Below are 12,897 nucleotides of genomic sequence, written 5' to 3'. Positions count from 1 at the left end.
AACTTAAAATTTTAACAGTAGCTTTTAATTAAAACAATTATCTAAAGTGGTATAAACTTTTTTTACCATCGCATTGAAATATGGCCATTGCGATCAATCAAATTTGACAGTTGTTATAAAATGAACAATTAAGCGCCGAGATTTTGATTTAAATGTAGGCATGCCGTGTTAAATTACCGTCATTTGGAAAATGTCATTAAGTAAGCCAGTACGTTATGCTCATGCTGCATTGATTGCCTGAAGACATTGTTTGATTTATACGATTCGGGGGAAAGAAAGCCAAAAAAATATCAAGTGGGTGTCAAACATGCAAAATGGCGCTCATTGGTTCTAAGTGTTGGGAAGATATGACTTAAAATATTACATAACATATATTGCCAACTTCGTTCAATTTGACAATTTCATACGTTTTTCTGTCTTCTTTTAGATTTCACTAGGCCGCTGGTCATGCAATTTTTACTCACCTCACATTCATAATTTTGCCAGAAAACTGTCAAAAATTAGCAATCCAGAGTTCTTATAAATGAATTGGCGCTGGCTTTAAGACCTTTTAACCGTACTGTGCGATTGTAAATTATGGTAATAGATTACATGTTACTGTCAATTTCTTACTACATATTCTACACACGCAGCAACCCTGGGTTTTTTTGAAACGCCATTTTGTATTACATATCACACATAAAGTTTGTTCAGCAAAGAATTGAATCATCAACTTTAGAAATATAATGCCTAACACTGGAAAAAAGTTGAGTGAGCTGCGTGTTTGTGATTTAAAAGAAGAGTTAGAAAAAAGAAATTTGGACACAGTTGGGGCCAAGGCATCGTTAGTTGAAAGGCTCGAGAAGGTAATCAAACATTCTCACATTATCTAATGCTCGTAAAACTTAATCCAGATGGAACTATTCGATTTGTCTTACATATACATGTGTATGTATCATTTATTACTTTAGTCTATCAAAAGTGAGGGTTTAGATCCGGGTAAATACCTTTTTATGTCCAATACCAAGGCTACCCCAAAGAAGATTATGGATGTAAAGAAAATTGATGCGAAGCCTGTTGAGCCAATAAAAATTAAGCAGGAACCTATTGATGAGGAAGAGCATGCTGGAGAAAATGATGACTATGATGAAGATGAACAATTCGAAGAGGAGGGAGACGATCAAGTCGACCAAGTGGGCGATGTAGATGATGAATGTGTAATAATCGACGATGGTGAAGCGACTGAAAATAATGATGAAGGAGATGGGGAAGAAAATTTTAATGATGACCCTGAAGGTGAAGAGGAAAATGCCGGGGAATCTAATGAAGAATCTATAAATTTGACAATCGGAGAAGAGGAACAAAAACTACTTCATGATGAGGTGAGTATATTTACATAAATTCTAAAGATTTTACAGTGACTGTAATTATAAAGAGACAAAATTTAATAATATTGTTACTCTCAAATATCGTTCTTATGTACTTTATGACCAAATTCTTCATATACTATACAAAGTAGAGAATTACCAAAGTACATATATATATATAATTGGCGCGTACTCCCTTTTTGGGTGTTTCGCCGAGCTCCTCCTATTTGTGGCGTGCATCTTGATGTTGTTCCACAATAGCCCAGTGAAATTAGGTAAAAAAGGGGTCAACCTCGGAATGAAAGATAATAAGCTGGAAATTGGTAAAAACCTTTGTTTTGTCGCCCTAAATATTGTCTCAAAAGTCACAAATGCTATCGTGTCCGCGTCTTAAGATATTGAAGGTCAAAGGTCACAAAAAACGTGACACAATTTTTCGCGAATATCTCGGTTCCTATTGCTTAAATGAAATTTTCACCTATTATGAAAGTTGTAGAGTATAAAATTCTCTACAACTTTGGCCTAAACCTTTTTTTTATACGATCAACCGTTTTTAAGGTAGAGCGCGAAGAGTCGCAGCGTACAGTCATATGTGAGCTAATGCAGGGTCAAGCGTGTGTTACGGTTATCAGTACGTTGTATAAAGTCAATTATGTATTGACAAAAAAAGTATACTTTTTTTTTTTTTACCAATTTCCAGCGTATTATCTTTCATTCCGAGGTGAAACCCCTAATATGACGGCTACAAATGGAGAGACTTACAGTTTTAAGCCGACTCCGAACGGCAGATATCTTTTTATGAGGAGCTTTTTCGTGACAGAAATACACTCTGAGCTTTGTCATTGCCTGTCGAGGGGCGACCGCTATTAGAAAAAACTTTTTTCTTCATTTTGGTCTTTCACCGAGATTCGAACCTACGTTCCCTCTGAAATCCGAATGGTAGTCAGGCACCAACCCATTTGGCTACGGCGGCCGCCGTAACATTTGTAATAATAGAATTTTAATAAAATACGAACTATTATTTATTAGTGAATATTGTTCCTTTTTTTGTAAAATAGGGAATTTTTTGATATTTATGCAAAAAATAAGTATTTTTAACTTGAAATATTCCTATAAATACTTAGTGGTAATTTATAAAAAGTACTGTAAATCAAAAGGCTGATATATTAACTACATTTGTGTGTAATAATTTTGAAATTAGTCCCCGCACTTAGTCTTTATAAACATAACTTTAGTGGTGGTAATGGAAAGCCAATCCAATAATTTTTATAAAAGTGTAAGCTTAAAATAAATTAAAGAATTGCGCACAATTTTTGTTAAAATATTTGTTCAAAAAGTCCACAATGTGCTTGTCTAAAGCTGTAGCACGCACGAGTTGCCATTTGTTGTGGTTATATACACTTGTAAGGCTGAAAAATTACGTTTTTTTGAGATTTTTTTACAAAGAACGATTTTATTAAACAAATACAATTTTTAATTATTCAAATAATGTATACTTTAAAGTTAATTATAGCACGCAAAGTTAGTGAAAATATTGAAGTGCACGGCTCCTGCAGATGATCTCCCAAGCGTCATCCAAAAAAAAAGGACAAAATATCTCCGGTTTGGATCTGAAATCGAAAAACCAATTAGGTTATTTTTGTGGATAGATAAAGCTAGGTATTAATCGAAGGAATGGTCAAAATATTAATGTTTGTTAATATAAAATGGCGGCTATAGGAAAAAAAATCGAATTTTCTACAAAAATTTTCGCGAAAAATTGCATAAAAAAAAATAGAAGAAATCATCAGAATTCTTATTCCTTCGATTAGTACCTGGATAATATATCTGAGAAGGTTGTGTTAAAATTTCAAGACGATCGGTTCAGCCGTTTTTGAGAAATCGTGCCCACCGACTTCGAAAACACGGTTTTGAGAAAAAGGCGTTTAAAGTTTGAAAAACACTTTACATAGGGTAAACATTCTCTGAAACGCCTTTTCAAATTTGCGTGTAACTTCGAAAATATTCACCGGAACGATATTAAATGTTCTGATTTCAAACCTCTCTGAAGGTTTTTTTAGGTTGAAAATTTGTACATAACAGCTGTTCTGAAACTTGAACATTAAAAAATCCGCACAATTTTTATTGTATTTTTGGACATCTGAAATTTTGCTCAACCGAAATTAAGTTTAAGAATGGGTATATTTTTGTGCATACATATTAATGTGAAAGGCATTATTTCTAAAATCATTTAAACTTCAAAGTTCCAATCAAAAGTAACTAGGAGGCTAGTTTACCTTCATTCATTAAGTAGAAACAATTTATTTTGTAAAATTATTTTTGTTACCCAAAGCTTCAAAAAAACTCGCTCCTTTGGGAAGTAGGGCAAGATACAAATAAAAATATCTGCTATTTCTGGGGCTATTGATTTGGATACCCAACTTGTAGATATTTTTTTGTCAGGAAATTAACCAAAGAATATAACCTTAAAGTTCTTCTAGTCGGCGGTGATCGAATGAAAATGAGGTTTGCACAACGACCTTATAGTTTTTGTGCCCTCTGATCATCCCAGTACATATCCAAACATAGTTCCCTTAAATCTAAGATAGAGCTGGGTTGGGCTGGTTGTATGTGCTCTTCTTCCGGCCGAGATATCTTATCCTTCGCGCTATTGCATCACATTCGTGAGGAAGGAGGGCTGGTCGCAGAAACTACTAGAGTATGTGGACTCTATCCCGGTTCTGTACAGATGACTACGCAGTCTGCAGTAATCTGTGAGAAGGCTCGTCGTGAGCAATAAATTATGGCGTAGCCTTATAATTTAGTGCCAGCTCACGTCTTTTAGCCTTAGATTTTCGCTTTTAAGATCCTTGTTGTTGTTGTTGTAGCAGTATCTTTGCCCTGTCAGTGTTATGTAAATTACCGGTCGTCTTCGTCTAGCTCATCTAACGGTAGGCCCAGGAAACTGGCTGTTTCGACGGGTTGGGTCCAGAGGGAGAGGGGTGTTAGATGAGTGGGTTTGTTGGGGCATGTGAAAAGGTGGGTAGTGTCGTGCGGGGTGCCTTCACATGCTGGACATATGTTTAGTATGTCGGGGTCGATTCTGGATAGGTAGGAGTTTAACCTGCTACAGTATCGAGAACGTAATTGTGCCAGGATTACGCGGGACTCTCGGGGAAGCTGGAGCTCTTCATCTGCGATGGGTGGCGGTTGGACTGCGATAACGGCATTCGGGGGTCGGGAGCTTAGGAAGGTGGTAAGGGTCTCCCGATGGATGTCGTTAATAGTCTGTCTGTATACTGTCTGATCCTGGAGTGGTCTGTCTGTTTTGTCCAGGATCTCGTCCACGTAGTTGAGGAAGTGTCTCCTGATGTGCCTAGGAGGTGGCTCGGGCTCGAGCAGGTGTCTGCATGGGTGAGGCCTGCGGTGACACCCTAGCAGAAACTGCTTGCCGATCATTTTGTTGTGCTCCTTAACCGGGAGCATGTTAGCCTCATCGTGTAGGTGTTGAATTGGGGACATCAGGAGACATCCTGTCGCGGTCCTAATGGCAGTATTCTGGCAGGTCTGTAGCTTCGTCCACTGCGTATCACTGGTTCCAGGCGACCAGACAGGCGCTGCATAGTTGAGAACCGGTCGGCCTATTGCTTTGAAAGTCGACAGCAACATTTCTTTGTCTTTGCCCCAAGTGCTGCCGGCAAGCGACTTGAGGACCTTGTTGCGATTCTGTACTTTCGTTGCAATAGCGGTTGTGTGCGCTGAGAAGGAGAGCAAGTGGTAGAAGGTGACTCCCAGACTTCTGGGGTTATTAACCGTCGGTATTGGTGTGTCGTCGACGTGCACCTGAAGTGGCAGCTTGACCTCCTTTGTCCTTTGTTGTAAAAAGGGTCGCCGTGGATTTAGTGGGAGAAAGTTTTAAGTTTCTCGCAGTGAAGAAGCGAGAAAGGCGGGCGAGGTAGTCGTTTATCTTAGAGCATAGGCCATCAATGTCATTGCCCGACGCCATTATCGAGCAGTCGTCGGCGTATGAGACCAGTGAGACTCCCTCTGGTGGCTGGGGGAGTTTCGAAATATAGAAATTAAAAAGCAAGGGTGAAAGGACACCACCCTGCGGTACTCCTTGCTTTATTTTTCTCTGTTTAGAGGTTTGGTCTCGAAATATCACCGACGAGTGACGACCACTCAGGTAGTTCGCGGTCCACCTCTTCAGCCCTGGCGGGAGTGTCGACTGTAAAATGTCATCTAGTAGCGTGGCGTGGCTGACTGTATCGAAAGCCTTTTGTAGGTCCAGCGCTACTAGGACAGTCCTCTCGCAGGGTGGTTTTGGTTAAGTCCGCGATTTACCTGGGTGTTTATGACGGTGAGTGCCGTGGTGGTGCTGTGCACTCTACGGAAACCATGCTGGTGTGGGGCTGGAGTCAGGTGTTGTGTGAGGAGTGGGAGTAGAAGGGCTTCAAGTGTCTTCACTACTGGGGAAAGGAGAGTTATCGGACGATAAGACTCCCCTTGGTTGGCGGGTTTCCCAGGCTTCAGTAGTGGGACCACTCTCCCTAATTTCCACTTATCAGGAATAATGAGAGTGGCCATGGACAGATTGAAGACCTTTGTGAGGTATTCTACTCCCAATGGACCCAGTTTTTTCAGCATCAGCATGTTTAGTCCGTCGGGGCCAATGGCTTTTGATGGTTTCATTCGCTTGATGGCCCCCTGAACCTCGTCGCTGGTGAAAGTAAGCGGTGCACTGTTGTAGGGCAGTTTGTGCAATCGTCTGGTGGCACAACGTTTGGATCTGTCGACCGGAGGATGCAGTATAAATTGCCGGCTAAAATAGCTCGCGCATCTCTTCGGGTCCGACGAAGTACGACCGTTGAAGGTGATGTCCACCTTGTCGTTGTGCTTCGTCGGGTTCGACAGGGACCTTACGGTGGACCAGAGCTTGCTCACACCAGAGGTGAGGTTACAGGACTTCAGATGCTCTACCCATTTGGTCCGCTTATGTTGGGTGACCAGTTGCCGGATCTCCGAATTGAGATCCTTTATTCGAGGATCCCCGGGATCGGGGATGCTTGGTTGCTTGTCTGATAACGAGGTCGCTGACTCCTTCCTTCCTAGTAAAATTCCTATGTTCTGGGATCCATATGAACCGAATGGGATTGTGCATTCCTAGCAAATTCAATTTCTCGATACACTCAAGGACTAATAAGCACTTAGGCTCAGAGGATGGCAACGCCTTGAGTAGTGCCTGACTGTCGCTCAGAATATCAATTTGCGCATTCCGTAGATTTCTGTCAAAGTTGATCTCTGCACATAAAGTAATGGCATACTCTTCCGCTTGGAAGATAATCCTAGGAAAAAGTGTTCATCGGCACGGGATGGTTGTGTTAGAGCCATATATGCCAGCGGCTATGCCTTCAGGTACATTCGAGCCATCTGTATACCAGTGTAGGGTGCAATCCTGGAGTTTGTTATCGAGAGCAAGTGTATTCCAACTTACTTCGATCCAGAATTTCTCATCACAATTAATTACCTTAGTGTTATCATCCCTGGATAGCTGGTTAAGTGGGAGCTGCAGAATCAACGGTTTCACGCTCTTGGATGAGATCACTTTTCCTTTACCAAAATCTTTCCTAGTCATGTTAAACAGGGTTGGTTTGGCTGGTTGTTGAATAATCGAGTGAAGCAGTGGCAGCCATGACACACATACCAAGTGCTGAAGCTTAGTGCAGCTCACTCTGCTGAAAAGGTGGTCCTCGATAGCCACGCAACCGCTCCATATGTTATCATTGGCCTAACAATCATGATGTACATCCGTCTCCTTCCTGCTAAACGTTAGCATACAATGAGTGATGCCTTAGTTGCTTTGGACAAGGTTGCGTCAGCATTCCTTTTCCCTTTGAGCCTGGTTTCAAGGTTAAGGAATACATGCTTAACTTCCGTATTGATTTCCCACATTGGTAGGACTCTTGTTGTTGTTGTAGCAGCTAAACATTCCCCATACTTACATACGGGGAATGCTGCTGGAGTGACAGTCCTTGGCCAGATATAAATCCGGGTCGTTTCGGTAACGTAGAACCGGCTGTCGTGGAAACGGACTCTTCGATATGTTTTGTTATATTCTATACATAATTTGTAATTGTGTTGCATTTTAATCTTTATTTTCTCAAATGAAATATGCAACATTTTCATAATGTCATTATAATAAGGTCACATTTTTTCAATATTTGTAGAAAATATGAAACACAATTTTTGTATAATCCTATTCTTCTTTCTTTCATTCTACAGGCACCTGATGACAAGGAAAAAAGCAGTGAGTATTTTGATTAAATCCAAAACATAAAATCGAAAAAAAAGAATTTTAATTTATTGCTATAAATCGTCAATGTGTTTAAATTTAAATTAAACGAGTTGCAAGCTAAGCAACACAAATGTACGCAGATTTCAAACGCTTGTAGTGAAACATAAAATTAATATATATACGTATATATATTATTTGCTGATAAAAATCTGTAATGAAATCAACAGCAAATCAGACAAAGTTAAAATTAAAACAACTAACAAAAATAACTATTCTTACCCGTAAATCGCCTTTACTACCGGTCATTTATAGCCGACGCTGAAGGTACTACTTCCGGAAATAGTTCAACGCAAAAGAACAGCAAAAGTGTAGCAGCTACGAGAGAGCCGCGGGTGTCTAAGGGTGGATCCAGCAACAGCAAGGACGAACGTAAAAATACCAAGTCGGAGGACGAGAAATCAAAGAGAAAAGATGAAAAGTCCAGCGACAAAAAGGGGAAAGACGATAGGTTGGTTGAATGCCAAAGTATAAAAATTAGCAGCACAATAGAACCAAAGAGATTCTGAAATGGATATAGATGATGCAGATTTCAACTCTCTTTTGAATTAGTCTTTATGGCGAATATATACCGGCTATAGTGTTGAGCATTTGTAAAGATGTCAGCGGCAACCTGCATTGGACGAAGTATTTGAGTGAAGTGAAGAATTAATAGACTGGCAACTGCTAGTAGATGACAATGATGCTCAAGGAAGATCCAACAAGCTCAGAAACAGCCCGCTTCCTGGGTCTATCGTTAGATGAGGTTGGCGACGGTGACTGATGGTTTCACCGCTCTAGGCAGGACTCTGTAAGCTGCAACAACAACAGCACAAGCTCAAGGAATGCTATCAAGACCGAACTGATACCTGATATACTTATGGAACTTTGCAGTGATTAAGTTATTTCAAATTTTTGCAGACAACCTGTGTTCTAAGATATACGGTCTTCACAATGCTCAACTTCTAATAGCTGGCATAAATTTTGCATATCAACAACTATTCGACTCTGCCAAATTAATTCAAGATTTGAGGCAGCCAACGTCAACAAATTTTACTAATTTCATTTCTTTTTAATATTTTTCCGCTGAATTCAACTTGATTCAACTCAAAACTTGCTTGTATTCGTGATAACAGTGAACATAAATCATCTTCAAACAAAACATCACAAAAGGATGACAAAGGTAATTAACCAAAAAACGCAGGGCTATAAACAAAGGCATCTGCAGAAAGTGTTATGCGAAGATCAACAATCATGTAGGGTTTAGAAAGTAATAAGCTCATTTTCGAACTCAAATTTATAAATATATTGAATTGAGTGGCATCCTCAGCAAAGAAAGTGTGAACTTGTGTTAAGTTAATAGTCGGCAGGTGCAACAGAGTATAAGGATATAAAGCAATCCCTTCGCGAGTAAATTGTCACCACGAAATTTTGCGATTTCGATTTTTTTATTTCGAGGAACTATAGAATTTCTATGGACAAGCGCTAGTCAATAGAGTTTTAATCAACAGACTAGCATCAACTATGTGCCAAGTCTTGGCAAGGTGTATCTGGAGCAGCTCTTGGACCGCAGTACTAAAGGATTTCTTTTCAGCGCTAGGAAATCATCCAATATTTTCGCTTTTAGAAAATAGCAAATATGTGCTGAAAATCAGGAAAGGCTGCTTCGCTTCATTTAATTACTGGCATCCGTTCATCATTTAAAGGACTACTTAACCGCAAAGAAATATCAGGAATTATTTCACTCTCCCAACCAAATACTTAGGTTATGCATTGTCGTAAATGCTGGCGCAGCGGAGGTGTAGAAAGATACTTGTACGTAAATCTGCTAATGGCCGAGGTACTTCTCCGTTAAAGGAACATCTCTCAACAGCAAGTGGAGCTTAATTTTCATGCTATCACTTTTGGAGATCCTGCATTGGGCGCTTGAGGAAACAAACAACATAAATAATTGCCCAATTTTCGCTAACTTCACTCCTCACATTGTTAATTCAAATCTGAAGTTCACATTTTCTTTGTTGAGTTGTTTTAGGGAAACCATTTAAAGTGCATTTTATATATACAAATTTGAACACTTAATCATTAACAAAAAAAAAAAAGAGTCATTGCACTCTATTGTGCTACAGTTTCTTGCCTTTACTTAAAGAATAAAATCTTTATATATAAAAATATGCAGACTCAAAACGAATCGCAAAATATTTGAATGTGTGCTCACCATTACTCTTCCACTATTATTTGTATGGAAATTGCAGAGAAGTCCTCAGCCAATACCTCGGCGAAATCGTCGGCAGCAGCCAAGCAAACAACACCGTCTCGCAACTTATGGGTGTCCGGCTTGTCTTCGTTGACACGAGCTAGTGATCTAAAAACTATATTTTCCAAGTTTGGAAAGGTAATCGGCGCTAAAGTTGTTACCAACACCCGTACTCCAGGCACCCGTTGTTATGGCTACGTAACAATGTCGTCATCATCCGATGCCAGTCGCTGCATTGAACATTTGCATCACACCGAACTCCATGGACGGATAATATCTGTAGAACGCACCAAGAACGAAATTGGCAGTAGCTCAACAGCTACATCGAAATCTCGTTCAGATAGCACCAAAAAGGAAGATGATAAGAAGGCGCATGACACAAATTCGAAGGCAAGAGATGACAGACGCAAGACTGCTGATACCATCAAGAAGGAAGATTCATCAAAAAAGGTTGAGGTTGACAAGGATAAGCAGCGTGACAAAGATAAGGAGAAGGATCACAGCCAAAAGGACGACAAGGACAAGGAGAAAGATAAAGCCAAAGACAAAGACAAAGTTAAGGAGAAGAGTGTGGCCAGCAACCGCGAGAAGCGTGATATTTCGAAAGAAGGCCCCAAAGATCGAAATATTCGGCAGCTTTCTAATCGCAGCCGCTCCAACGACCGCATTCGCAATGACCGAAATGTTCGAGACCAGCGACAGAGGGAACGTGAACGTGAGCAGCGCCTAAGGCAGCGAGAATACATAAAGTTACGCGAGGAACGTGAGCGACAGCGTTTACGTGAGCGTGAACGCGAACTGCGTGAAGAAGAGCGTCGTCGGCGTGAGATTCGCGAACGCCAGCGTCAAGAAGAAGCACGTCTAGCAGAGGAGCGGCGCAAGCTCGCACAGGAACGGGAACGTTTGGAGAAGGAGAAAGCTGAGTTGCTGCGTTTAGAGCGCGAACGACAGAAACTCGAGCGGGAGAAAATCGAATTGGAGCGACTCGAGTTAAAACGCCAACAAATGAAGTATGAGCGCGCTACACTTGCATTTAACAGTTGTTTTAGAAATTACAATATTATTTATATACATACATACACACCATCATATACACACGCACGTGTTGCACGAACACACACCGCTTTTTTTACTTCCTGTCAACTGTGCCAGCGCGGCAACATCACCTTGTTACGGGATGTGTTTTGAGTGCAGAGTGTCGGATGTATAAAAAAGTGTGATAGTTAATTTAGTTGTCTGTAATTCTATTCCAAGAACGTGTTATTCGTCTTAGAATTACATAAATATTGAGTAAGCAAGGTGATGAAACATCTCCCTCTCAATGGCCAAATCGGTTAGACGCTCCTCTGATACTAATATATTTTTATATTTATGCGCTAATATTTATGTTTTTTCCCAATTTTCGTTTGAATTGTACTCGAAGGATTATGCACGCCCGAGAGGACCCGATTAAGCGGCTTGCCAAAAGGTCTAGCAACGAACGATACACCGACGTGTCCGATCGGAAACGCTCTTCAGGAAGTGATTCTCGTTTTGAGGCCCCTCCTCCACCACGCTTTGACGCCAGTCTCGTGACATCTTCAAGGAGGTAAATATGCACGATTTAATATAAGCAGCAGTAATTTAGGGCATATTAATGTCTGTAGTAAAAGAAGAATTTTAATTGAATTAGTAATTTAGTTCTATTACTAAAGATGTTTCAATTCCTTTACTGTAATCCACAGCTATGATAAAAAGCGAGATGATTATACCAGTTCATCAACGAGTAAGCGTGGCATTGATGAGTACTCATCTTCGTCCAAACGCATGGATTACCCAAGCTCCGGCACGAAACGCGCAGCTCTAGACGATTATTCAGTAGTTCCGGCAAAGCGCAGCACTGATGATTATAGTAAACGTGGCAATGACTACCTATCGACGTCTTCATCAAAGCGTATCTTAGACGACTATGGTACAAGCAAATCGTCACGGGATGACTACAAGCGTGAAGTTGAAATTCGACATGTTCCCACCACAGGCAACAATAGTAGCACTTCATCATTCCATACAAGCCGCGATGTCAGCTCAACCATTCATAAAGCCAGCGCTGGCCGTTATATGGACTCAGATCGTTCCTCGGGAAGTTACCGGCGCGGTGGTATCGACGATTTAAGGTAATTGCGTTCGAAGGAAGTAAAATCTATTTAAATTAATACATTTCTTAATTATCGTTTTTTTAGATCATCAGTGTCGAATAAACGTTATGACAACTCAAATGGTTACGGCAGCTCCAGCAATGGCAACAGTGTCTGGGCATCCTCTACACATTTGAGCGGCAGCTCAGGCGGAGGTGGTGTCAAATCGTACACCGGCAATGGCATGTCTAGCATCCACAGCAATTCAACGTGGCAGAAATCGGTAGAAGATAACAACTGGCGCCCTATGTCATCCACGCAAGACCGCTTTGATCGAACCTACAATGAACGTTCCAATAGCGGTTACACGTCCGGTGGATTGTTTGGCAGTGGAGGACGCTATGCTGGCCAAATGTCGCGTTACTAAACCCAATACCATTTTGGCATTTTCGAAATGCCTTATGCACTTTTTAAAGCTTTTTTTTATTAGACATTGCAAATAAGTATTTTCAAGCCTAATATGACCATAGGCTAATATATCATTTAGCTGGAACATTTTCGCAAGCCTTGGGGTTGTTCAATGTTTTCGGAACATTTTATCACAAGTATAGCGTATGGTGAATTATATCAAACATTTAATAGAGTAATTCTTAGTATTACAAGGCAAAAATAACCTTGTCCGATTCCATCAATACAAAGAGAGTAAAAGTAGAGGATTGAATTGTGTAGTATCAAGAATTTAGAAATGGGTAGCTACAAAAAAACAATGTTTGGCAGTAGTCATTACGTCATTGTAAGGCCCCCTTTTACTCTATATACCTTTTTCATGTTTCATTTTACTTGTATTTCTATATTATGGGACTTCAAACACCT

General features: G+C 40.4%; 1 protein-coding gene across 1 annotated transcript; it reads left to right on the top strand.

Moving 5' to 3' along the window:
• The first annotated feature begins 648 nt into the window (after window positions 1-648).
• On the top strand, window positions 649-12,875 carry LOC128864152 (SAFB-like transcription modulator). Its single transcript, XM_054103677.1, has 9 exons — window positions 649-845; window positions 951-1,361; window positions 7,608-7,632; window positions 7,933-8,128; window positions 8,793-8,839; window positions 9,909-10,920; window positions 11,334-11,498; window positions 11,635-12,063; window positions 12,130-12,875. Exons 1-9 carry the CDS (start codon window positions 726-728, stop codon window positions 12,449-12,451), a joined length of 2,727 nt encoding a protein of 908 aa, XP_053959652.1. The 5' UTR covers window positions 649-725; the 3' UTR covers window positions 12,452-12,875.
• The last annotated feature ends 22 nt before the right edge of the window (window positions 12,876-12,897 follow it).

Source organism: Anastrepha ludens, chromosome 2, assembly GCF_028408465.1.
Source record: "Anastrepha ludens isolate Willacy chromosome 2, idAnaLude1.1, whole genome shotgun sequence".
Lineage (NCBI taxonomy): Eukaryota > Metazoa > Arthropoda > Insecta > Diptera > Tephritidae > Anastrepha > Anastrepha ludens.
Note: the sequence above shows the minus strand (reverse complement) of the source record. Positions and strands in the feature narration are given on the sequence as shown.